The 27490-nt window shown below is 46.5% G+C and overlaps 1 protein-coding gene across 2 annotated transcripts; it reads left to right on the top strand.

Moving 5' to 3' along the window:
• Positions 1 to 26473, top strand: SNTB2 (syntrophin beta 2). 2 transcript variants are annotated; one of them, XM_018557329.1, is made up of 8 exons: positions 1 to 242; positions 303 to 597; positions 15218 to 15419; positions 15533 to 15728; positions 18464 to 18606; positions 22535 to 22731; positions 24403 to 24584; positions 26192 to 26473. In XM_018557329.1, the coding sequence occupies exons 1-8, from the start codon at positions 63 to 65 to the stop codon at positions 26282 to 26284; spliced, it is 1488 nt and encodes a 495-aa protein (XP_018412831.1). In that variant the 5' UTR covers positions 1 to 62; the 3' UTR covers positions 26285 to 26473. The 2 variants fall into 2 exon arrangements, with proteins under 2 accessions (XP_018412831.1, XP_018412830.1); XM_018557328.1 differs by having other exon boundaries at positions 1 to 597.
• The last annotated feature ends 1017 nt before the right edge of the window (positions 26474 to 27490 follow it).

Here is a 27490-nt window from a genome sequence, read left to right as displayed (position 1 = left end):
GGGAGCCGCTGCCGCTGGCAGGAAGTGTCTCCCTGTACGGGCAGCTCCTGCACCTTCACACCATGGCTGTGTGGACCCGAGCCTCCAAGTCCGGGCTGCTGGAGCTGCTCCTCCAGGATCACTGGGTGAGAGTCCAAGCCGAACTGTCCGGGGAGAGCCTGAGCCTGACCTCGGAGCAGGAGCCTGCAGAGCTCAATGGGCTCAGCAACGGCACCGAATTGGCCCAGGGCAGCCCCCACAGGGTACCCCCCGAGCGCTCTGGTGCCAGCTCCCCCCAGACAGGATCCGACTGCGGCTCCGAGTCGGGTCTGGGCAGCCCGGGAGCTCGCTACCCCATGGACAGCCCGGAGGCGCTGAGGAGGGTGAGGGTGGTAAAACAGGAGTCCGGTGGTCTGGGCATCAGCATCAAGGGGGGCCAGGAGAATAGGATGCCCATCCTCATCTCCAAGATCTTCCCAGGGCTGGCAGCCGACCAGAGCCGGGCACTCAGGGTCGGGGACGCCATCCTGTCTGTCAATGGCACCGATCTGCGGAATGCCACCCATGACCAGGCTGTGCAGGTGCTGAAGAAGGCTGGCAAGGAGGTGACATTGGAAGGTAAGGAGCATGGCACTGCCCACTCTGATCTCATCCAACCTGGGGGGCGGGGGCATTCCAAACGGGCAATGACAGGTGAGGAGCTGAGTGACAGCTGAAAACTTTGTATTCACCACAATGAGTTCTACTTCTACTACATAGTTACACTTTACACTGCTACATAGATATACTTTATTCCCTATACATCCTTCTACTTCATCCCCCTGCATCCTTCTACTTCATCCCGCCGGAATCCTTCTACTTCGTCCCCCTGCATTCTTCTACTTCATCCCCCTACATCCTTCTACTTTATGCTTCTACATCCATCTACTTTATGCTTCTACATCCATCTACTTTATGCTTCTACATCCATCTACTTCATGCTTCTACATCCATCTACTTCATGCTTCTACATCCATCTACCTCATTCCTCTTCATCCATCTACTTCATTCCTCTTCATCCATCTACTTCATTCCTCTTCATCCTTCTACTTCATCCCTCTACATCCTTCTACTTTATCACTCTACATTGTTCTACCTTATTCTTCTACATCCTTCTACTTTATTCCTCTTGATCCTCCTACTTCATTCCTCTACATCCTTCTACTTTATCCCTCTATATCCTTCTACTTCATTCCTCTACATCCTTCTACTTCATTCCTCTACATCCTTCTACTTCATTCCTCTACATCCTTCTACTTCATTCCTCTACATCCTTCTACTTTATTTCTCTAGATCCTCCTACTTCATTCCTCTATATCCTTCTACTTTATCCCTCTACTTCATCCCTCTACATCCTTCTACTTCATTCCTCTACATTGTTCTACTTTTATTCTTCTACATCCTTCTACTTCATCCCTTTACATCCTTCTACTTCATCCCCCTAGATCCTTCTACTTCATCCCTCTACATCCTTCTACTTCATCCCTCTACATCCTTCTACTTCATCCCTCTACTTCATTCCTCTACATCTCTTTACTTCATCCCTGTACATCCTTCTACTTCATTCCTCTACAGAGTGTCATCAAGTGCTTTCGGGGCCACACACGGTCCCCTTCATCAGGCTCAGAGTAAACATGTTTACTCTGAGCCTGATGAAGGGGACAGTGCGTGGCCCCCGAAAGCACTTGATGACACTCTGAGTGATGACTGACATCAATAAATGGATTTGCACTGTTTAAATCTCTGTCGTGCTGGTGACGTTTGTACACAAGACTATGGTGAATGCGGCGCCATCCGCAGTCATTGCGTGCACCCACAAATACGTATGGGAGTTTCGGTAAGGGGTGCTACAGGTCCTTGAACGATTGTTCCACTTTGTTCCGACACGCCGTTCCACTTTGCTCCGATTTTATCCTTCCTCGTGGTGGTGCCAGGGACCACGATGGTGACACAAAGAGTTTGGTTGAGTTAGGGACCATTCACACCATTGCTTTAGAAAACAAACATAGTTTTCCTCAAAGCATATAATGCATTTGGAACACGTTTTTAATTTGTTGCGTGAAAATGTGTTGCAACCGAAGACGCGTTTTGCATGTGTTTTCTCTCTGCACGCACATGAGAGATATGAACATGGGACTTCAAAAGCATACTAATGAAACCGCATATTGCGCTTTAAGGTCCGATTCACACTTGAGCTGAGCGTCTTTTTGATATTTTTTTCAGTTTTTATTTAATTTTTTTAAACCTTTGTAAAGGTGTTTTTGTGCATTTCAGACCTTTGAGTATTTTTTTTATGACTATTATTTATAGCCAATGAAGAAAGGCAATAAAACACAGGAAAGTAGCTTTTCAGAGTAAATATTAATCGTGTGGTCGATTTTTAAATCCGTTGAATTTCCGTGCGATTGTAGAACCGGGTGCGTTTGGTTGCAGCATTTAACGTTTTGATAAAGCCATTGTAACCTGGAATTTGTTGGCCAGTTTGATTGTTATGTGTCAGGGAATCATAAGTCACTGACTGGAAAGGAGTATGCAGATCTCAGTCCTGACTTTACCGATCTGCAGGTGTTCCAGGTCTCAGTATTGAAGCCGCAGACATCCAGGTGATTAGCATTTTCAGGTCAGCACCGGCAGCCTCCTTATTATTCTTGGTGCTGGTTTCCTTCAAGAACTCCTAGAACGTTCCCCTAATCACATAGACATCAATATATTTTTTTCCATTTTTGTTTCGATCTGTTATAAATGCTCAGTTGGATCTGGGATTATTTTTTTTTTTATTTGGCCACAATTTGGCCATAAGAACTGTTTTCTTGATTCAAAGTTAAGAGAAATAATTGATCAATGCCAATGAGAAAGCAAAGTCTAGTTTGTAAAGGAAGATCTCCCCAATGGGAAACACTCAGCAAAACTAACCCTTGCAGTGGGGCGACCCCTGCACTACAAAGGTTAGCTGCTTGTTGTGGTCTAGGGCTCGAATACAGAAGACATACTCACCTGAACCTTGGTCCTGCGATGGTGAGTGCTAACCTCTTTTTCCCCTGTCCTGTGGTATGCCCCTCGGCGTCCTTACATCTAATGCAGGTAAATGGACTGCATTAGATGTGATGACGTCAGTAGTTCTTAGACCATCAGAGGGAAGGGGAGAAGAGGCTGGACAGTCTAGCAGTCACATGGAGGTGGACCGCAAGGCTGGGTTGCCGCTGCTGATCTTAGACAGCTCATGGTCAAGTGGCATTAATAGGACAGGCACCTGATTATGTCATCATCGTGCATGCAGTCACAGAATGGCATAAATGGATGGAGCCCCTCCCACTGACGTCCGGCATAATGGCCCACTTGAGCAAACGACAAGGTGTTAAAGGACATGGCAGCAATTTGGCAATGGAATATGTCTCAGGAGAGGTAACTTTTGTATACACATGAAATAAAATTAAAATATATGTATATACAGTATGTGTGTGTGTATGTATATATGTGTATATATATGTATGTATGTATGTATGTGTGTATATATATGTGTGTGTGTGTGTGTGTGTGTGTGTGTGTGTGTGTGTGTGTGTGTATATATATCTATATCTGAACATGAATCTTAAGCTGGCCATAGCTCAGCCTTAAGGTCCCCACACACCTTACGATAATCGCGGGAAATCCCGCGATCGTACGATTATCGTAAGGTGTGTGGAAGCCGTGTGACCTCTACTACTGTAAGGTCGCACGACTTTAAACTTACGGACATGTTCGAAAACCCGCCGAGCATCGTACGATGTTCGGCGGGTTTGTGGCATGTCCGTACGATAAAAGCCATACGGGCCGGTGTGCGCAAGCACACACTGCCCATTCGGCATTGCGGTCATCGAAAGCCCGCCCCTCAGGGGGCGTGGCTTGCGATCATCGCAAGTACGATCTGCCTATGCAACACAGGCAGATCGTACGTTTTTTTAAGTACCTTACAACCATCGCAAGACAAAAGTCTTGCGATGGTTGTAAGGTGTGTGCCTTACAGCCTAACAGCCTAAGGCACTGGTTGTCAGAATACAATAGCTGGCAGGGAAGATTCCTCCATCAATGTTCTTTTAGCTCTGAGTGAATTTATGGCCAGCTTTAGATTCTACTGGAATTTAAAACAAGTGGATAGATAGAAAGGTAGATTTGCAAAGGGGCACCACTTTCCACTGATATAGCCCACGCTGTCTTTTATTAATCATCTGTTACTAGCTAGGTTGACAGGTAAAGTTTCAGTGTTAGCGGTTGACAAGCTGTGGCCTTAAAGGAGAACTATGAGGTGAGTGCTCAGTAGATCGGGAGGTGAGCGAACACATACCGGCGTTCGCTCACCTCTTGATCCTGTCACGGCTCTCTGCCGTGACAGGGGAGGGGCTGGATTCCCCCCGCTCCGATCCGCCAGCGCTGACTGGCGGAACGGGAGGGGGCGGGTACAGATGGCTCTGCCTCTAGATAGGCAGAGCCAGCTGTCAGTCACGAAGCTGGGCGGATCCCGGCACAATTGTCGGGATCCGCTTCAGTTGTGGCGTCTCAGTATACCGCGAGCTACAGCTTGCGGTATACTGAGCCTAGGGTGACGGGAGGACACTAGTTTGTGTCCTCCCTTTACCCTAAGGAGAACTATGGGGAAAAGCCTTAACCCCATAGTTCTCTTTTAAATTGACTCTGTCATCTCCTAAAAAAGAGATCCTTGCACAATGATCCTCTTAATACTTACCAGTCCCACTTTCGGTGCCTCAGATCTTCACTCTCTTGGAGAGCTATGCTGCCTAAAGAACTTTCTGCATCCAACACACTTTCAGCAATGGGAGAATATCGGAGGCCTGGCCCTCATGGTTGTTCCATCCCCTGGTCCCTGCATCACTAATATGTCCTTTATTGACATGGGGTTGGCAGATGGATCCATACTGTGCATTGGATGGACCAGGTACCTGACACCTGGAAGAGTGTTAGATGCTGAAGATTCTGCCATAGGTCGTAGCTCTGCAAGAGATGAAAGATCTCAAAGGAATGAGCGTTGGGTTGGAGAGTAGTAATGCTATTCTTTTCCAATGTGTGTGGTTTTTTTTGTATCGATGGTCATTTTAACAAACCTGACGTCCTGGCATTGTCCATCCCTGAACCCCCTAAAATGCGGTACTAGATCTATATGCTGTGAAGGGAACCCTATATACAATGCCACCATCAATGTAGAGCTCAGGAGAGAAGGGACCCACCAGAACCCTAACTCAATGAGTACATGAATCTCAGGAGTGTTTAATCCAGGGCTGTATCACTAATAACTTGCACTGTTCAGACAAATACTTGTTTCTGAAAATGTAATTGTAATGAAATGCTCTTCTAGCTAATAGATGTGTCTAACCTCCCACTTGTACGGTCCTTCCTCCCACCTGTTGGCAGGAACAGAAATTCACATAGTTTCCCCAGATACGCATTGTTGTGTACAGCACAGAGCTCGGGGGAAATAGCGGGGCTTGCTGGGAAGGGGGTAGGGTTTCTTAGAGCACAAAGTTTTATAATGTAGCCAAAGATCTACACTGATCAGCCATAACATTATGACCATCCGCCTAATATTCTGTAGGTCCCCCTTTTGCCACCTAAATGGCTGCAACCCATCTCGGCATGGACTCCACTAGACCTCTTAAGGTATGCTGTGGTATCTGGCACCGAGCCATTTGTAGCAGATGCTTTAAGTTGCAAGGTGGGACCTCCATGGATCGGACTTGTTTTTTTTCAGCTCATCCCACAGATGCTCCATTGGATTGGGATCTGGAGAATTTTGATGCCAAGTCAATACCTCAAACTCATTGTTGTTACTCAAACTATTCTTGACCCATTTTTGCAGTGTGGCAGGGCGCATTATGCTGCTGAAAGAGGTCACTGCCATCTGGAAATATGGTTTCCATGAAGCGGTGTACTTGGTCAGCAACACTGTTTAGGTAGGTGGTACGTTTCAAGGTAACATGCACATGAATGGCAGGACCCAAGGACCAGAATATTGCCCAAAGCATCACACTGCTTCCACTGGCTTGCCTTCTTCCCATTGTGCATCCTGGTGCCATCTCTTCCCCAGGTAAGTGACACACACGCACCCGGCCATCCACATGATGTAAAAAAACATTCATGAGACCAGGCCACCTTCCTCCATTGCTCCATGGTCCATTTTTGATGCTCATATGTCCATTGTTGGCACTTTTGGCAGTGGACACTTGTCTGCATTTGCACTCTACTGCTACGCAGCCCCATATGAAACAAACTGCGGTGCTCTGTGTGTTCAGACGCCTTTCCATCAAAGCCAGCATTCATTTTTTTCAGGAACTTGAGCTACAGTAGCTCTTCTATTGGACTGGACTACACGAGTCAGCTTACACTCCCCACGTGCACCAATGAGCCTTGGCCGTCCATGACCCTGTCACCTATTCACCGGTTTTCCTTCCTTGGACCACAAAATGTTCTCTTGCCTAATGTATCCCAACCACTTCCAGGTGACATTGTAATGAAATAATCAGTATTATTCACTTCACCTATCAGTGGTCATAATGGTACGGCTGATCAGTGTACATGTTCACAAAGGTTTACTAAGGCAGCCAAGGGCTACAATAGAGGGACTGTGGAGGAACTATGGAGAAGAGTTGGCTTCTCCATGAAGGGTCACATGACTTAATTCATGACTCTCTACTGGAATGTTGTCATGGTGATGACAACCCTCTTGGTATAGTGAGGTGAAAAGAGACAATCACTCAAGAATTGGGGTCCCTGTCCAACGGTCAGGTTGCCTTCCCTACCTACTCTGCTAGGTCACTGGTAAGCTTGTATAGTAGGTCAAGCCATAACAAATCAATCTCCAGATAATTGATCAAACCTTTGAACATTTTTATTGAACACTGTCTTGCAATGGTTTTGTTTGACCTGTACAGTTTTTAGGTGGTTGGTCATTGTTTACCTTTTTTTTTTTTAACATAGTGGTGTATTTATAAAACGTTTGCAGAGCTATTCACCCTGCAAATGTCTATGTTGTGGATTTGCACCATATTATGGCCACTAGATGGAGCCGAGGAGCATAGGAAATTCCTGAACTCCTCTGCGCCATCTAGTGTCCATAATGTGGTGACAATCTACAACGCAGACATTCACAAAGTGAAGAGCTCTGCAAATGTTTTATAAATGCACCTTTTAGTAGAATACAATTATAACATTGTAATCTCCAAACACACAAAAATGCAAAAAATTATTTCCCAGCAAGTTTGAAATATTTTTTTTTTCACGATATCTTTTTAATTAATTTTTTTGTCTTTCGAAGGTCACAGTCGTCCAGCTGCATGCATTTTTGTTGAATGTTATCAAAGGTAATCCTGGGTATGGGAAGCTGGAGTGTTTTTACTCAGGCTCTGTAGGTGTAACAAAAAAAGGGGACCCTGTGTATTGCTATTGAAGTAAAGTTGTCACAAGCTAGGGCTATTCAAAAGTCAACATTTCCATGTTGAAGCAATAAGTAGATCTAGATATCTAGGCAACTGAAGTTAGGCTCAGATCTTGACTGTTCTGTTAAAGCAAGCTTGGTCCTGCCTTCTCTGACATCCTGAATCTCTCTCCATTGGCCGGTGGAGGTGTCTATCACATTAAAGGACCAGTAGAGAAGCTTGGAGCTTGGGAGCTGTTGAAGTCAAGCTGAGCCTGTACAGGCAAAGTTGAGTTTGGTCTATAACTTAAGCGGCTTGTATATTGATCTAATGATGGTTGTGACGTGCGATCTTTCACTGGCGGTAACCTCTGCTCATGCATTTCATGCTCAGTTTTGACTGGTTCACTTTAACCCCTTCCCAGCCAAGCTTTCCCCTCTACCCAGCATCCGCACATTAGATGGATTTGCTGAGTCTGCTTTGTCAGAATACTAATCGGTTTTCACTTGGCATTAATATCTGACACCTCCCCCGGTAAAGTAAGTGTTCCTTTATCTGCAGGATAATCTCGTTATATCGGGTCAGCAGAAGAGGGAATACACTGGATATTTAAAGCAAATATTAGCCATATTTGGGCAGAATTTTCATCCAATATGACATTCAACTCTCTGCTTGGCTGTCCTCCAAGTAATTGTTTCTTAGCATATAGCAACTGCCTTGTATTTCTTAGAGACATAAATGTGAATCATTGCTCAGTTTTATTTCCTGCGATTGCAGTGAGCAATGATGGAGCTCGCTGATGTCAAAGCAGACCTGTACTAAGGGAGCAGAAGGCTGCAATCGCCAACTTCCTCTTGAGAAGTCTAGTTGACAGGTTGTCCTTAGTTTCAATGTTTTCTCGGACACTGACCTGGGTGTCACTAGAACTTCTCCTCCATATGACTGTTTTCTCTGATAGATGAGTCCAAGGAATAGCTAATGTTCTGCCAGGATCCCCTCACAAGAGTTTGGACTTAGCTGCAAGCTATTACCAGGTCATGGATGGTTTAAGGGAGTACTGGTGGCACTGGTAGCAAGACAATGCTGGCAGTAAGGTAGCAGGTAGTGGCAGTGAGGTACTCTGATAGCCAGGTGTACTGATAACAAGGTACTGAGATAGCCAGGTGTACTGAGGGAAAGACTAATATGGTGGCAAGTTACTCTGATAGCCAGGTGCACTGGTGGCAAGGTTGTACTGGTAGCAAGGTTGTACTGGTAGCAAGGTACTCTGATAGACAGGTGCACTGGTGGCAAGGTTGTACTGGTAGCCAGGTGCACTGGTGGCAAGGTACTCTGATAGCCAGGTGCACTGGTGGCAAGGCTGTACTGGTAGCAAGTTACTCTGATAGCCAGGTGCACTGGTGGCAAGGCTGTACTGGTAGCAAGTTACTCTGATAGCCAGGTGCACTGGTGGCAAGGTTGTACTGGTAGCCAGGTGCACTGGTGGCAAGGCTGTACTGGTAGCAAGGTACTCTAATAGCCAGTTGCACTGGTGGCATGGTTGTACTGGTAGCGAGGTACTCTGATAGTCGGGTGCACTGGTGGCAAGGCTGTACTGGTAGCAAGGTACTCTGATAGCCAGGTGGACTGGTAGCAAGGTACTCTGATAGCCAGGTGCACTGGTGGCAAGGCTGTACTGGTAGCAAGGTACTCTGATAGCCAGGTGTACTGGTAGCAAGGTACTCTGATAGCCAGGTGCACTGGTGGCAAGGCTGTACTGGTAACAAGGTACTCTGATAGCCAGGTGCACTGGTGGCAAGGTTGTACTGGTAGTGAGGTACTCTAATAGCCAGATGCAACACAATACCAACACCATGCTCAAGAGGTGACACCGCTTCCTGCTTAAACTAGAAAAGACGCCCACATCAAGTAACATAATCAGATACAGTCACTGTTCGGGTATTCTGACAGCAGCACACCCACCTATGTCAGAATACAGTAGCACGGTGGAGGTAATAAATGATCAATGTATGGCCGGCCTTCGATTACCCCGACATAGCTCGATGATGTGCAGTAGCATAACTGAATGTGACTTGTGATAATCAGACAGGATGTCATTTAAGAAAAGTGTGATAATAACAAGATTGTGTGCCAGTGATACCCTCGCCGTTCATAGAGAGTTGGAAGACTCAAGATGATTCATTAAAAAAAAAAAAAAGGATAATTTCACTGTGTGCATTGAAAATCGAGAATACAAAAATCTGTTCTTTACCTTTTTTATTCTGATTTCTTTGGTGATCATGTTCATCGTGGGACAGATACTCTGTTCCTATAAACCCAGAGAGATAGTCAAGGAAACTTCCGCTGAGAGAACATGGAAACTGCCATTACCAATGGGCTTAAAACTCAACTCCACCCAAAAATGTCTTCGTAGTTTTGGACAGAACAGAGAAAGATTGAAGCCCATGTAAGGTTTTTATTTGTGGCCCCCATTTAGAAGATATGCCTTCACTTCCTGTCTGGAGAGGAAGTGATGGAAACATTTTCCAGTGCGGGCACAGACAACAACACATTTTTGGTAGAATAGGTAAGGGTATGAACGTTTAAAAATGGTATTGCTGTCTGCAGTGGCGCCACAAGGGGGGTGCGGCCCGCACCAGGGTGACACCAAAATGACTGATAGTCATTTTGGTGTCACCCCCTCTGAAAAGTCAGGCACTCAGTCATGGACCGAGAGCCTGACAGTTTCGGGAGAGAGGAGGGGACCCGGCGGCATACCTTATACCGCCGGGTGACTGTCCCCTCCTCTCTCTGTTGGCGTCCATCACCAAGATGGACGCCGGCAGGTATCCATAAGATTGGCGCATATGCGCAATGGCGTCACGGCGGGGTGTCACCCGGAAACCACTCCGGGTAACACCCTGCCTCGGGATGCCCCTGGCTGTCTGGGCTTCACAGTCCTGGTGACAGTTGTACCTCCCATAACGTGTCTGGGTGTTATGGGGACAAATCCAATTCTATGTGATGCACAAGATCCATAAAGTAAATATAAAACTTCCTTTACCGCCACTGACTGAGCCAAATCCTACTTCATTTGTGTCTCACACGCTCTACCTCCCAGGCAGCTCACAGTGGGAGGGTTTCAGTAACAGTGGCAGCGCTTGCAATCCAAAAAGCAATGGGTGGGACTGGGTGTGGCCAGGTGCTGATTGATGAGTTACGAGCCAGTGATTCAACAGTGACAATGCTGATAGCCACGCCCCCTGCAACATCTGCTCCTATTGTAGTACAAGCAGGCACAGCCAGCATGAGGGTGACAACTCTGCTCTGAATTCAAGAGCAGTGCAGCATTGTTGCCACCCCCTCAGAGTTGCATTAGCAGGTTCAACAGGTATATATGGGACTTTGCATGGGGACAAAGAGAAAACTGTAAGCGCGGATAGACTTATAATGAAGTGCTGCAGCACATATCTCTTTTGTATCAGGAGGCCGTAGTTCTACTTTAAAGACAAATAGTTTGGGATTGTGTCGGGCTTTAATTAGCTGCAGTCACTGGTTAGATATGCCGACAGCCGCGGGCGCCAGCTGTCATAAAACAATAGTCGGCGGGGAGATTCTTCCATCCCTGATGTCGCTGGGGGAATCAAAAGATTTCTCTCATTTAGTCTGCAGGGCTGAACAAGAAAATCTCATGGCCAGCTTAACCAAAAACCAGCAGAACCTAATTTTTCGTGCGTTACAACACGTTCATTTTGAATGTGCTGCCCAACGCAAGGTGGCATGAAAACGCGTTCTGTTGCAAACGGCCTCTTTCGGTATTCTCCGTACATTTTGCCAGAACGGGTTATTTTTCCACTGACGTTTACTTGACATTAGCTGATTTCTGCATCGTTTAGATCTGCTTCGCACGCCGTGATTTCATTTGACATGTGACATGTTTGGGGAATATGGCTGCTGCAGCAGTGGCGGGGTTAACGCGCTCGGCTCCCCCAGCTGGAAGCATTTAAACATCTGGAGGGCCGGGAGTGGCCGGTCTCCAGGCGCAGGGTGTGTGTGTGAGCACAGTACAGTGTGCGAGTGGAAGGATTGCACACATGTGAAAGTAAAGCCACGTACATCGCCGTGGGAAGGCCCCGCGTTCACTTTGATGGCGTTTAAAAGCTGGTTCACACCTCCTACATTGATCAACACAGGCTGAAGGCAAGGACACACTCGTGCTCTGTGTACCCTGTTCACACCGTACAAGTGCGTTGGTGTGCATGTCTGCGGTTTTATGCAACACACAAAAATGCATTACAGTCCACAGCAGAGTCTCACAGTGTTGGCTTAAAGAAAGCTGATCTCCGGCCAAAAACTAGATTTGTAAATTGGCACATTAAATTACCATGAAGTGTGCCCCGTCTCTGTCTGCGGCGTGCCCCGTCTCTGTCTGCGGCGTGCCCCGTCTCTGTCTGCGGCGTACTGGAACAAACCCCGCTACTTCTGGGTACGGGAACAAACCCTCCACTTCTGGGTGCGTGAACAAACCCGCTACTTCTGGGTACGGGAACAAACCCTCCACTTCTGGGTACGTGAACAAACCCGCTACTTCTGGGTACTGGAACAAACCCCGCTACTTCTGGGTACGGGAACAAACCCGCTACTTCTGGGTACGGGAACAAACCCCGCTACTTCTGGGTACGGGAACAAACCCGCTACTTCTGGGTACGGGAAAACATGTGACTTTTGCACTCCCCTCTCCCACAATTCAGTGCAAAGTACCAATCACCAGGCTCGAGTGCAGTCACAGGATCACGGGGGGCACTCTCCCAGCCCTCTGTAGGATTTGACTTTGCTGAGGAGTTTTGAGATGTTAAAGTGGCAGACGGGATGGTGAGGGAGGGCGGACGAGGCAGGAAAACCTGAAACCACCTTAAAGTACCAATCTGTCATGCAATTTTTTTCTTTTTTATACAGAGACACTGTAAAGTAGCCGCCATGGATTTATACCGAGAAAATGTTTACAACATTAAAAAAAATTGTGCAAACTGCAGTTTTTTTCTTTTTTTTTTTAAAGCAAACGGTAAAACTGCCGAAATGTTTCAGTTTCCAGCCTGCTCTGGCTGCACAAGCGTCCCCCGTTGCCTGTGGCTCAGGGGATTAGTTGTGGCCCCTCGTTAATGTGTGATCACCTATTATTGGATTACAGTGTAAATATGTGTAAAGCCACACATGGTCCCCAGCCAGGGGTCTGTGCTCTCCGATCTGCTTCCGTCAGCGGTCTTTTCTCATGGCTGCACCTGACAATCGTGTCACCAGGGAGCCTGCGGCCTGCAGAGGCCCCTCTGTGCCCCCTTTCCCCCGCTCGCCTTTTCTGCGCCCCTCCACTTGTTACACCATCCATCTCCCTCTCTCTGCCATATATGGACACCGTGTCTGTAATCTTTCCTTATTCTGCAGCAAGCAATATAATCTCTAGTTAGATAGCGGCTCCAGACCAGATTAACCCCTTGACTTCCAGCAGGATGGAGGAGGTCAGGAATGTGGGACCTGGCTTATGGCCTGCAGATCACTGTAAAGTCATGTCTGCACCTCATGGTGATTTGGCCTTTCACATAGTCGCCTAAAGAGAACTTGTGGCCTTCTTTTTTTTTTTTTTTATAAACTAAACATGGAAAAGTTCAGCTAAATGCAAATAATCTTCTCAGTATGTGTCGCTTTGCCCATTCAGTGCAAAATGACAGGTTCTCTTGTAAGAACTATGGCAGCACAGTGGCTTAGTGGTTACTGCTTTGCAGCATTGGGTTAGCACTATTGCCTTGCAGTATTGGGGTCCTCCACTATGATTCTTATTATACAGGATTGATATAGCGCCAACAGTTTGCGTAGCGCTTTACAATATAAGGAAGACATTACAATCACAATACAATTCAAGACAAGATGGTAAGGAGGGCCCTGCTCTTGAGGGTTTACAATCTAAAGGATGCAGATGGAGTTTGTCTGTATGTGCGTGGTGGAGTTACCTCCGAGTACTCTGCCTTCTTCCCACACTCCAAAAGACATGCTGGTAGGTTTATCTGGCTCCTGTCCTGTCTAGAATTATATTCTAATGATCATGCCCAAGTTGGCTGCTTTGCCTGCTTTCTGCCCCAACATCATCTGTGCAGTAATCCAGTGTGACACTTGAAGCTTCCTGTAATAAAGACCAGTCACTGCTGCTCTCTCTCCTTGTGCAGAGTGACTTGTCTTGTCTCCGCCCCTCCTGTAATAAAGACCAGTCACTGCTGCTCTCTCTCCTTGTGCAGAGTGACTTGTCTTGTCTCTCAGTACCAGGGGACAGCAGATCAGAACTGGGGGGCAGCGGATCAGAACTGGGGGTCTCCTCATCCACCTCCATCTTTGCCATTCTGTCAAACCTACGGTCATTGTGGAATTTTTCTTTGAACGGCCCATCTCGGCCTTCCAACATGGCGATAACGGTCTCCTGTTCCTCCACCTGGAGTTTCACCAATTGGATCTCCGAATCCATGGAGCCGCGTCTCTGGCTGAACAGACCTACACGGTTCTTCCGTAGCCGCTTTAGCTCAGCTCTCAGCTTGTAAAGCTTATCCCTCTCCTTGTTCAGGGATTTTATGCCGGCCACCACTCTCTCCCGTACGGATGCGGCCCCTTCCCCTTCACCAGGGGCGGACAAATCTCCAGCTTCCGATTGCACAGGTGCAGGCAACTCGCTCATCAGCCCAGGAGACTGAGAGCTCCCAGCAGGAGAGGCCCCGCCGGCCTCCATGGCTTCCCCAGGAAGGAGCCAGGAGGGCTGGGATAGATGAAAAAAAACACAAGCTCTGGAGCAGTTTCAGGAACACACACCGCTCACTGCTGCTCTCTCTCCTTGTGCAGAGTGACTTGTCTCCACCCCCTCCTGTAATAACGACCGCTCACTGCTCCTCTCTCTCCTTGTGCAGGGTGACTGGTCTGGTCTACGCCCCCTCCTGTAGTCTTCTGCAGGCAGCCTGTAGTAGGTGGAGCCTGCTGGGCTCCTCCCACATCCATGCTGTCTGTACAGGCTATGTACAGCGCAATGATGATGTCATTGCTACTTATACAAGGTAAAATCTGGTTTACACCTACGGCATTTGGTGCACACAGAGTTGATTTATATCCTTTGTGGCTATTGAGGACTATAATAAATATATGTCTCTATTTGCCCAGAGTTCAGTTTCAAGTCCAAGAGCTATAGAAATACATACTAGAAAATAATTTAATATAGAACTCTCTACCCACTGATGGTCACCTTCGCTTCCCTTCCTCTTCTCCTGCATTGCTACTCCAGAACCCTGGTCCTTCCATGGAAAAGCATGCAATTCTCTGGCTTGGGCAGCCTGGAGGAACCAACCCTGTGTAAATCCGGGTATACACAGTATGAATTCCGTCAGATTGCTTATGAACCTATTGAAATTTGCACAGTGGGTACTGGGAGGAGTTGGGCACAACCAGACGCCTCTGACGCCATTTTGACAGCCTTTATTGCATAATGTGAAGGAGGAAATTTTGTTGTCCATATCAACCAATCAGATTTCAGCTTTCATTTCCTGTTCCAAAGCATTGCCAGCTAACTCTGTTCCAGTATAAAATTCTGTATTCCAGTATAAAATTAACTGCATTTTTTGGAAACTTTCTTTATATGTTTTTTATCCTCACATTGGGGCAGCATAGACAGGTTCTCTTTCAGACGCTTGCTTCCATCAGGCCTGCTGCCATTGTATTTTAAATTGGCTTTCCCACTCTCTCTGCTGTCATTGTTCCCTGCGTGACGCCATGTTCTGTTTTTGTTCCCACAGTGCGGTTCTTGCAGGACGTGTCTCCCTTCATCAGGAAAGCTTCCCTGGTTGGCGATCTTCCCTGGGACGGTTGTGACCTGAGTGGACCAGCGCACAACGACACATCTGGCTCCCCCAAGCACGGCTCCAGGGACTGCAAGGTCATCCCCTTAAAAATGTGCTACGCGGCGAGAAACCTGAGCATGTACGACCCCGAGGGACGGTCAGTGACAATGTGTGCGTGACACGGCTATTTCTGTATGTCGGTGTAAGAGGTACGCAATGGGTACCTCTCCTTCTCCTCTCTCTCCTTCTTACGTCCACATCTTTTTGCAGGCTGGTGGAACTGCGCTCTCCTGATGGGTGTCACTCCATCGTTCTCCGATGTAGGGACTCCGCCTCAGCGCTGTCCTGGTCGCAGGCCCTGCACAATAACATCACCGCGCTGCTGCCGCAGGTGCTGGCGGAGACGCAGTGCATGCTGGGAGCCGCCAGTGAGGACCTCAGGCACTTAGGCTGGGTGGCAGAACAGGTAAACCTCCACAGTCCTCGTGCAATTATAGCTGCAGTTAGGCCAATGGCTGCTGGCGGCCACATGTGACAATTTTCCAATACAACAGTCATTTATTTTTTCAATTAGATCAGATTACTAAAACGGTTATAAGAGAGAAAAATTGAGGCTGCCCCTGCTGCTGGCCTCTTTCTGTTATGCTTCCTACTTGGGTTCAGTACTGTAGTTAGGACTTCAATTAGATATATACTCCATTATTAAAGTAGTATTGGCCCTCATTCACACGGGTAACGGCCGGCCCGTACAGATCCGTGCGTGCACGGCCGTATCGGGCTGCTCCCGGGAAGGACAGGTGCTGCGTTTGATTTGTACGCAGCCCCTGTCCTCTGTGGGTGTCCCTGCTCAGACGCAGACAGGATGCATCGAGTACGGACACCCACACCCGTACGGACGTGCAGGTCGGGTGAGCGTAGGGTGGCGTACGGCGGCGTACTCCCATAGAGAAGGACAGTCTGCTGCGTACAAATCACACGCAGCACCTGTCCTTCCCAGGAGCTGCCTGATACGGCTGTGCACGCAGCACGGATCTATACGGGCCGGCCATTACCCATGTGAATGAGGACTTAAAGCAGATCTTTATCCGTTAGGAGAACTATGGGGAAAAGCCTTAATCCCATAGTTCTCCTTTTAAAATAACAACAAGCAGACCTTTGTAGATTCTAGACATAACAATCTACAAACACATACAGTACTTCTAGATAATTGCCGCCTTTGTATTCTTTGCATACCTTATTTCTCAATTCTTCCCCAGTCTTCTGTCAGTGGCCATGTTTACTAAGGGCAGATTACTAGTTCTCCTTTTACTTCCAGGATTACTGGCACATGTGACAAGACATGTGTCTAGGACATGTGACCATGCACATCATCTCAGGGGAAGAAAATGCCTTTCGCTGAGATCTCGTGAGATTACAGATGAGATTTCCTAGCAATGCTCTGCTGATGACAAGGCAATCCCAGCATGCATTGTGTTGGAAATCTGAAGTGAATGCTCCGCAAGTGGAAGTATTTCACGATCACAGCATTTTACACCTGACATGTCTGTTTTAATTAATCATCATACATAGAGGGATGCATTGGCAGAATTAGATTTTTGAGTGTAAAGGTCCGCTTCAAACTCTCACACCTTTTTCAGTAATGAATCCAGATCAAACAAATCTACATTGCACAGTGATGTCATTCTTTACATTTTTGCCCAAACACTTTACAGTCATCATATTTCCAGGCAGCTCCAAGTCTCTCAGCTTCCTGTCCAGTACAAGATCACAAAGGACAGCAGCTGCCTATCTACTATCTTAAAAAAAAGGTTGAGAGGAGTGGGGAGCAGAGGAGTGGATTCCCTTTCTGTATCTGTGTGTTTGTGGAGACACACAAAGCTTACTAGCAAACACAAGGGTGGCTCCATAGGACCCTGCAAGGAAGAGGGGTCACCCTAAAACAGGGTATCAGGAGACTGGCTAATTCTGCAGGGAACTAAAACATTTAAACATGAAGCAGCATCCATTGTAAGTGATTTCATCTGAAAAAGCCTAAAACATAAATTTGACTTTAATATCACTTTAAAGTCTTCTATAAACTTAAGGTAGACTTTAAAGCTATATAATGCCCCAACTTTTACATACTGCCTTCCCATTCTGCTGCATACCATTAGCATAAATTGGCATTTAAATACCCTTTTTGCATTTGGTTTTATATGTGGTCATGTGACTGCAAAGCCCCAGCTCCTGTATGATGTGCAGGTGGTAGGAGGGAATTTACTGCAAACCCCCCACCCCCCTTCGACAACACCTAGAGCAATGGACGCCAGTGACATCGCTGCTCTGTGGAATTTAGTCCTGTTGTCTGCCGTGCACGACTCCAGGGCTTTGTGGTCATGTGATTTCTTAGAAAACTGAGTAAAAAAAGGTATTTAAATGCTGATTTATGCCAAATAGTATGCAATGGGGAGCAGCGGGGAGGCGGCATGTAAATGTTAATGTCATTTCAAGTCCCATATTTTTAGATCTATAGCTTTCATTACAATAATACCCGGTGAGCCTGCCTTTCTTTTCTAGGGTGACAGGGTTCCGTATCTGCCTACCAAATGCTTTCCTGCGTTATCACTAGGGATGCACCGATACAGATTCCTGATTGGCCAGAAAGCCGGCTTCATGCATCCTCACCACGTGGTGACGAGGGAGCATGGAGACGGCTTCCCGGCTAATCAGGAAGCCGGGCGGTGAGTCATTACACGCCGCCCGGCTTCCTTAATGGGACTTCCGGTATCGGTATTGGCGAGTACCGAAAAAAGATATTAGTACTCGATACCGAAAAAACGGTAACAGTGCATCCCTAGTTATCACCCAGTCACATGCACTTCAGTGGAGACTATAGGCGGCCATATCAACACATTACTCAGGCATGGTCCACTGTTGCCACCATCAGGAAAGTCACCCTTAGAAATGCCATGCAGCCATCACTGGAGTGCATGTAGACCGTAAGTGACTGCAAAGAGGAAAGCAGTGTTCTATGATTTTTCTGATTCACAATGCTTTAGCAAGCTAAATGTCATACACTTAGGGTTTAGACTCGCTTGCAGATGTTCTTTAGTGCAGGTTTCACAAAGCAAGCAAACTCCAGATAAGAAATACCAGTTATGTCTATTCCAATTTATCAATGGCTTTCAAAGCATATACTGACTGTGCATGCACTCTGCTCAGGTGTCCCAGGATGATGGACGGGCAGTATGGCAACCAACCCTGGCAGTCGCCTCACAGAGGGATTTTCTGCTCTTTTGTGCTATGCCAAGGACGCGAGAGGAGTGGGCAAATCCGAAACACAAGCTGCCGCTTATATCCACCAGGTAAAGCATCACTGTCAAGTGTACCTGTCACCTCTGCATTAAAAGGAAAGCACAGGGAAGCGGGGACCAGTTTCAGAAGTTCTAGGCCAGGTTATGCAGCCCTGGTTCACTGTGGGTGAGAGGGAATATGCTGAACAAGTTCCAAAGAGGTTTCCAACGCACTCCTTACAGGTATGTCCCTTTTCAAAGTGGGTGCTGCTGTGATAGTGGATGGCGCCACTTCAAATCCAAATAGTAAAGTATATCACCAGCACACCAAAGTAGAATCTTCAACGAGTGGTCATTTTATTGATGTACACACATCTCTTCACACGAGATGTGCGCGCATCAATAAAATGACCACTCGTTGAAGACTTTACTTTGGTGTGCTGGTGATATACTTTGCTATTTGGAATAGGCTGAATGGCGCAATGCACAGCACACACGTGGTCAGCAAGCAGGAGAGACTCTGTCTGGGGGGATCAGCACTTGCTGCATCTTACTGACAGGTCAAGCTTTAGTACAGAGCACCCACAGTTTGAATCATTTCCCAGGATCAGCGGATCAAATGGGTGCGACTGGCACGGAAGATAATAGAAAGTTCCTTTTAAAGGGCACTGCAGTGTTTTAGGTCAACTTTACCAATTTCAATTGACAGGTTGCTCAAAACTTGGAAACGTGAAACCGTGGGTGATGGGTTGCTGTGGTTGAAATTTGATAGAAAACCTTTAACTGAAAAAGGATACCTGCACTGAGGAAGTGAGGTGGCACGTTGAACCAGCGGCTTCAGCACCATCTTTTCAGTACTCCATGGGAAGGGCATGCTTTAAGGCGATGAATCTCAAGCTGGCCATACACTGTTCTACTTATTTTTGTTCAGCCCTCGGGTTGAGCAAAAAAACCCGGAACAGATTCCTCCATCAATGCTATACGAGCGTTGATCGAGGAATCCATGCTGTTTGTTATGTATTCTGATAGCAGCTGCCGGCCACTGTCAGAATACCCCAACAGAGCCAGCAGCTCATAGGCTGCCGGTTCTGCTCATTCGAAAATCTTCTGACCGCCTCCTTTGATGCCAGCCGAAAGGGTGCCGACAGCTGCACCCACTGTGCGAATTTCGTCCAGTTCCTGAAGAACCGGACAAAATTCACATAATGTATGGCCAGCTTTAGAGTCATTGACCTGGAACAAGTATGCAGATCAGCCATTGTTCGGGGTCAGTGGCTCAGAAGCCGGAGACAAGCAGGCAACTAGCAGAAGTGGGTCAGCAATGCCATTGTTTTTCAATACAATTTTTAAAGTGCATCTGAAGCCAAAACACCCATCAGGCTTTTATTGCTGTCTGTGTCTGTGTCCCCGTAAGGTAGATTGACCAACTGGTGACCGTTATTACTAAAGGTGATAGAAAATCCTAAATTTTGGGTTGTAATCAGAACAGGAATAGATGGGAAATCTTGTAATGGGGACACTAGTTCTGGTAACCCTGCTGACCACCAGGGATTTCCCTCTCATTTGAGGGATTTCCTTTCACTTCCTGTTGTGGCTATGGGGCAGGAAGTGAAGAGACATCTCCTCAATGGGACACAAATGGTAACAAAAGCTGACAGGAGTTATAACCCTCCCTTACTCTATTTAAAGGTAAAAAAAAAGTTTCAGGTTTAGTTTTACTTTAAGTTTTCTATAGGTTGGACTCGATGGACTTGTGTCTTTTTTCAACCTGACTAACTATGTAACTATGTAAGGTTAACCCTGCCGAGTGCACAATTTCTTTTTTTAATTTCCTCTATGCCATCCGCGCTGTCAGTAAAGGGGTTCTCATTGAATAGTGAAGGGAAAGGTTTGGTTTACTGCAAAAAAAAAAAGTCAAGTACCCTTATTAGCATGCAGTTAGAATTAGGGGAGCGGACTAACTAAATATGCAATGAATAGAACGTTGAATTTGATTGGCTGGTATGGGATGGTGCGGTTGTCTCATTTCAGAGTGTGTGATAAGTAAGGTTTGTGGTGTTCTGAGATCCTTTCAGTCATAAGGCCTTGCTTTCTTTTGTTGTGTATGACCGCTCTTTTGTGTTCATTCATAATCTCTTCAGCTTCCTGTTCAGCGGAAGAGGAAGCATTGCCTCATATATTTACAGTCTCACAATCTTCATTTTTATCTCCCCTTTGTGTGTTTATGTCATTACATGCATATTTGTGCATGAAGATCTTTCTAGATTGTTAGTCTGCTGGACGGATATCTTTGTAACGGGATTCTGTAATCTATAATGACTTTAGATTAGTTCTAGTATAATAGTTTGTTTTTTTTCTTTTAAACTTACAACATTTTAAACTGATGTTTTTATAGCCATTTTCTTTTTCTAAAAAATACTGTACATGAGAAAGGATTTTATGGGTTAGTTAGAGGGATGGCATGGACAATTAGCTCCTTTTCAGGCACACACTCTTTCATTAAAACCTTAGTCAGAGCCAATGGTCAGGACAAATAGACCTTCCTAGCGGAGACACAAATCGGAGTTAAGACCGCTCCTCACATTATTCAAAACTAAAAAATGTTTGAGCTCTAGATACTCTTTAGATCAGTGGTTCTCAACTTGTATAACCTCAGGACCCACATTTGTCCTTGGTCATTAGGTCGTGACCCAAGTCGCACCACACTGGAACGCACGACATTGCAGTACCGCATGTTCCGGTGCGAGCGATCAAACTGTGGGCGGGAGGTGTGTTTGGGGTGCCATTCAAAAGAATTGCAACACACCGCACCTTCCACACCAGAATGAACAGTAGGTGCCATTGTATGGTAGTTTGCGATTAAAACACTGACAGACACACACAACCACAGACATTCTCACACACACACACACACACACACACACACACACTCCCAGACATTTTTTAGGGGTTCCATGTGGGCTTCTGTGCTGTGATGAAGCTCCATCCATATGTGCATTGCTTGTACAGCTTCCTTGCACTCCCTGTAGAGGTGCTGGGAGCCAGAATGCCAGATATCACTCTGGCCACGCGAGGGAGCTGTAAACAATGTACGTATGGATGGAGCTCCCTCGTGGCCATCCCCCCAGCCCACCCCACCTCAAGCTGACACTTGAATGGCTGCTCCCCATGAGAACTGGCAGTGCTGCGCTATGGGGGAGGATGAGGAGCCTCTCGCCTAGTGCAGTGGAAGGCATGCGGTGACCCACTGAACATGGGGTCGCGACCCACTTTTGGATCACGACCCAGCAGTTGAGAACCAAGGCTTTAGATGTTGTTATAAGTGATTTTCCAAAAGACGGGACAATTCGATTTCAGAACTAAGTGAGCTCTGGATAAATGCCAGTATCACATGGTGGCAGGCCTGTATGTAAAGGCCTTATATAGTGGGTCTTACAGGAAAAGTTCCCTTCAGACCCTATTCTCCTGCATGTTAGTAATACACTAACCTGACATTTAGCCACCTGCTACATTGTCCAGGACATACCTGCAGGAGTAGTCAGTCAGGTAGTTAGCGCTCCTCTTTTCAGAATCTTCCCTGTCTTGCACCTCTTCCCCTGTACATGCAAGGCCCAAACTCCACTGACATCATTAGAAATCATGAAATGGCGTTTGGGAAGTGTGTATGCAGGGTATGAGCTAAGGGGCTGAGATGATCCGGAAGAGGTTATGTATGGCTGGGCAGATACATATTAAATACCCTATTACAGAAATGTTGGGGTGGGTGGGGCTGAAAAAGGATAAGTCCACAAAAAAAAAAACTTTACCCATAAGTCTTCTGGGGTAACTTTTTTGCAGATGTTTCCATGCGGGCAATGCCGGACATCTCCCTGCTTGTATTTACTGCTCCAGTGAAGTCACAAATACATTTTATGGATGTTGTTTTACGTGTGGAGGGTTCTTTGTGTAGCAAGTGTTTGCTTAGAATGTGTCTAACTGCAACTTCACAATCTCCTTCCAGGTTGGTGCACTCGGGTCCCGGGCACACTGCCCCCTCTCTGGGACCACATCTAACATTTGCCACCCGCACAGGGTGTCCTCAGGGCATTGAAATGCGCGTCTTCCGTGTGGAGAATCAGAGAGACCTCTCTGCGTGGACACGAGCGTTGGTGCAGGGTTGCCATGCTGCAGCAGAAATCACAAGAGAGGTCACCATCAGTAAGTGACGTTTCTTTATTTGAGGGACACTGCATTGTGTTGTGGGATAGCTGGATACAGAGAGAGACCAGCTACATGAGTTCTAGGAATAGGGGCATGTGGGAACCCTTCTGTGTTGTGCATCACTTAACCTAACAGGTGATAAGAAAGCGGGTTCCATATGCGTTTGGTTGGGTCGGTATTTTGTACCCGCCATAGTACTACAAAGGGAGCTGAGCCTTTGTAGCCCTTGTGTCCTAGGCTTAGCCTGTACATAAAACCTTATTGCCTGGAACCTTGGAATTCTGCCCAAACCGTGTACTTTCTTAGCACTAAGGGGTACTTCCTGTTACTCGACTGTCAAATGGCTAAACTTTGGTGGGTTGTAAAGACTCTGGCATTTGACCATTCATGGCAAAGTGACATTGCATGTGCCATCCCCATGACCCACTAGTACTTGCCTTTCTAGCAATACCCCACTGCTCCTCCCTCTACCTCAGCCAGCACAAAATGCCCAGTGCTTCTGGGTATGGGGGAGCATATGACCTTCTCCCATGTTAGTGTTCGGGCCTTGCAGCCTTTTCCTAGGCCTGAGCACTGTCACATGATGGAACTGAAGGGGTCACTGCTCCCTCTAAACTCCATCATCAGCAACATTGGGTATTTTGGTGCCAGCTGCAACGGAGGAAGAAGCAATGGAAGATTGCTGGAGAGGTGGTTATCAGTGGGTTTTCCTAGACACTCGACAACACGAAATCACCTGCTCCCCATACAGCGTACAGACCTCAACGGAGGGTTGGTGCTTGAAGTGACAACACGCCGTGTCAGATACAGTCCATAATAGAAGTATCCAGCATTCGATGATATGTGCAAGAAGTAAAGCACGTTTTATTAACTTGCCATGCAGGGTCGCTTCTTCTGAGTGACATAGTGACAACCTGTGTTGTCACTATGTCGCCCGGAAGGGACCCTGCGTGGCCCCGAAACGTTGGCTGTATGACGCATGTGACAAGTTAATTAAGCGGGCTTTACTTCTTGCACATATCTTCGAGTGCTGGTGACTTCTATTATTTTCCCCAGACACTGTCACTTTGCCCTGAATATTTACTTGCGTAGAAGTCTGGACCCTAAGTACTGCCTAGGACTAGGATCCAAGGTGCTTCAAAGTGATACAAGGAGTGACTTGGAGATCACCACAGGTACTTGCAGGGTGCAGTACTTTTGGACTTTTTAGGCCAAGTCAAGTTCACTTTAAACTAGGGCTGTTACTGATTACAATTTTCGTGTTCGATTAATCGAAATTTTTTTTAATCGATTAATTTTGATTAATTATAACGCACATACAGATCCAACTACATTGGCCTATACACATACCGCACAGCAATGAAGCAATAAAATGAACTAGGATCACACTAATCCAGCACATTATTAATCTCACGTTCCCCACTCAATATGGCCGCCGCTTGAGTGGGCCAACTCAGAATAATAACGTGCTGGATTAGTGTGATCCTAGTTCATTTTATTACTTCATTGCTGTGCTGTATGTGTATAGGCCAATGCCTTGGCTGGCGCTCATGCAGAAAGTTTCAAAAATGTTTTAATCGATCAAAAAGATTAACGATTAATCGTTAATTTGCACAGCCCTACTTTAAACATTTCTGCTGTATTGATGTGTTTATAATCCGTCAACAGATTGCACTCTGCGTGGGGAAGCAGTCTCGCTCTCCATCCACTATGATTCGGGGTTCACAGTGTGTCGAGGAGGCCCATCAGGGCCCGTCATTCACAGATACCCTTTTGAAAAGCTCAAAATGTCAGCCGACGATGGAAGCAAACACCTTTACCTGGACTTTGGTGGACCAGAAGGAGAGCTGGTGAGAGTTGTGTTTTCTATATATTAAAGCAGGACTTGCGTCAAAATGTAAGGTCAGCTTATATTGTAGACCCCCCTCCTCCATATGAAAGAAAAAACATAAAACAAAAAAAAACACACCTTAGAAGAAGAAACAAAATTACTCGCCTTACACCCCGGCTTCCAGCCCCTTCATGTAAGCGACGGTGGGTCACTGGGAATACTGAGGACCCTAAATCCCCAGCACTGTGGTGACATTGCTAGGCCATTCTCACTGTAAAAATAAACACTAATGAAGTGTGTGCGATGTGCGTCCGCTGCTGCGTTATGTAATACTCTTACTTTCATTTCCCCCTTACAGTACAATCTGCGCCAAACGTTTAGCTTTGAAACTCTCAGTTCCGGCTGGAGTACACAGATCACAGCGGGTCGCTCAATCTGCAGTTAGTCTATTCCAAAAACATCTTGCATTCTTTTTAATGAGTGCAAGGCGTTCTGTGATTGCAGGAGGTCCAGATGTTGTCCAGACCTTTTTTCTTGTTTGGTTTCACATAGCTCTCATTTCTTACCTCATGTTAACCACATGCCACATGTTGAGGGTATGTGGCCTGGTATGGGGGGGGGTTCACACGCTCGACTTCCTCCCCTTTCCTGGGGATTTTACAGGGGAGACAACACGCTTTCTTTTGGGTTTTTTTTGGCTAGAGGATCAGAGAGGGGAGGGGGGAATCTCTGCAGGGAGCCGTGAGTGACAGTCACGGCTCTCTGCAGGGATAGATCGAGAAGTGAGCGAGCGCCGGTATGTGTTTGCTCACTTCCCGATCTACTGAGCCGACCTGTGACAGTTTCATTGTCACAGGTCGGCTCAGATAATGAGGCTGAGTGAAAATCACTCGCCTCATAATTCTCCTTTTTAAGGTGGGTTGTGGTTCACTTTTCAGCAATGCACCGCAGGTCATCTGAAGTCACCATCGGTCACCGCACAGCAGCTCAGCTGCGGTGAAAAGAAATGAGTAAAATGTCATTTTGTGACCTTCTGATAAAGTTAGAAAAAATGTAAACGGTGCTTTGCATTGTAACAACGCAAGTCACCACCAGTAGAGACACTTTATATAGGACACCAACCCACATGGTAAAAAGATGCTTGTTTTAGTGTGCGGGCAGGTGTGAACGGTCGTTACGCTGGCCATACATGGATCAAATTTAGGTTTGGCCAAAATTCATGGGCGGCCCTGCTGGCGACCTTTTTGAATTTACTTTTGTTAGAGAAGCCGGGTGGAAAATTGTCAGACGAACAGAGACTGAAGCACATCACCTGCAGTCACGCTTTGTGTATTCTGACAGCAGCGAGCCCCGGCTGTTACAATACATCAGCCCAGGATGGATGAGGCAATGATAAGATTTGTCTCGTTCAGCCCCATGGGACATCCTATAATGTATGGCCAGCTTCCGGCATGGAACACCGTATGATTGAGTATGGTGATGGCGCTGCTTTTGATGGTATTTTGGAGATGTCACATGTCACGTGTTATGTTGTAGGCTCATGTCACTGGGGTGTATTCTATGTTACTGTTATTGTATGATACAGGATCTACATGTGTTTCCTCATCTCTCTGTCTCTTCTTGCAGCCTTTGGATCTGCACACAAGTCCGAAGCCTGTTGTTTTCCTGTTGCACACATTCCTTTCTGCTAAAGTCACCCGGATGGGTCTGCTGGCCTGACCCTACGCTCAGCAAACGCACGCTTTTTATGCACGGGGCTCTTCTTTGCAATCAGTGCCTTCCAGTGACAAATCAGGAAACGCGGGCAGGAGGCCCGCTCACACCCCAAATTTTTATCTGGGCAGACGTACTGCCTCACAACAGCTTCTGATAGAACTGTGCAGGCCAACCCTGACGCAACGGCGTGGCCTGACCAGGCTCCGTGCTAGCTAATTCCAATCGGGATCGGGCCTTTATGGACTAAACGGTTGCATTTTTAAAAGAACGTTTCATTTTTATCACTGCAGTTTGTAAAAAGCTAATCTTATAAAAAAAAAAAATGTGCAAGGTAAGTGCTGGCCTAGGAGCGGCCATCTTGCCTCGGAGATACAGACGTGAGGTCATGTATCCTTTTCACTACAGTGACTACATATTTTTTTTTTCCTGTGGGAATATGAAGCCATATTGTTTTCTTATGACCAAAGTGCCTTTTATGTTATTGCTGCCTTAAAAAAAAAAAATGTGTAGTACACACAAACCATATTTATAGAATATATAAATATATATGTACATTATATATAGAGTAACACAAGACATATGAGCACATAACACAAAATTGTGATGATTTTTTAAAGACATGTACTGGGACCATCACATGACTCTGGGTCGGTTTAACCAAAGAAGATTCTTTGCAGGGATTTAGGTTATGCGTTTGCTTGAAGGGAAAATGTATCCCACTTATAAGCAGGGTTTATACTTCATTGATTTTTCTACCAGTGTTCGGTCAGGTATACGGCATGTGTTATTTGCACATATTAACAATGTATCTGCCTCTTTGCATTCCTATACCGTAGCTTTGCCTGTTACAGTGAATTTAAAGTGTACCTGTTGCCGACGGATGGGGACAGGCAGCCACGTTGGCTGAACTGCAAGCTATGCAAATTTGTGTTAGAGATGAGGGGTGTTTTAATGAATTTTGGTTCAGCCGACAAAATGGCTGCCGCCTCTGTCAAGTTCTGTCAGGAAACCCTTGTAGAACAGTGCCCCCTGGTGGCCGGTAGTGGGGGTTGAATGCTGCATTCCAAAGCTATCATGACTTTCAGAAGTGATCCGTCTCAGATATTTTCTTTAGTAGACCGGTCTTGGCTGACGGCTTGCAAAGGTTGGAAAATATGTTGGTGGATTCCCTTGAATTACAGGTAAGGTGTATGTTAGAGCCCAATTGTA

Source organism: Nanorana parkeri, unplaced genomic scaffold, assembly GCF_000935625.1.
Source record: "Nanorana parkeri isolate BGI_ZX_2015 unplaced genomic scaffold, ASM93562v1 scaffold280, whole genome shotgun sequence".
NCBI lineage: Eukaryota > Metazoa > Chordata > Amphibia > Anura > Dicroglossidae > Nanorana > Nanorana parkeri.
Note: the sequence above shows the minus strand (reverse complement) of the source record. Positions and strands in the feature narration are given on the sequence as shown.

Bases quoted from the DNA above. Each gene is read 5' to 3' on its own strand.
- SNTB2 (XM_018557328.1), top strand. From the start codon at position 63: ATGGCTGTGTGGACCCGAGCCTCCAAGTCCGGGCTGCTGGAGCTGCTC. The intron at 15,729-18,463 runs GTAAACCTCCAC...CACTCTGCTCAG, and splicing joins TAGGCTGGGTGGCAGAACAG to GTGTCCCAGGATGATGGACG. The intron at 18,607-22,534 runs GTAAAGCATCAC...ATCTCCTTCCAG, and splicing joins CTGCCGCTTATATCCACCAG to GTTGGTGCACTCGGGTCCCG.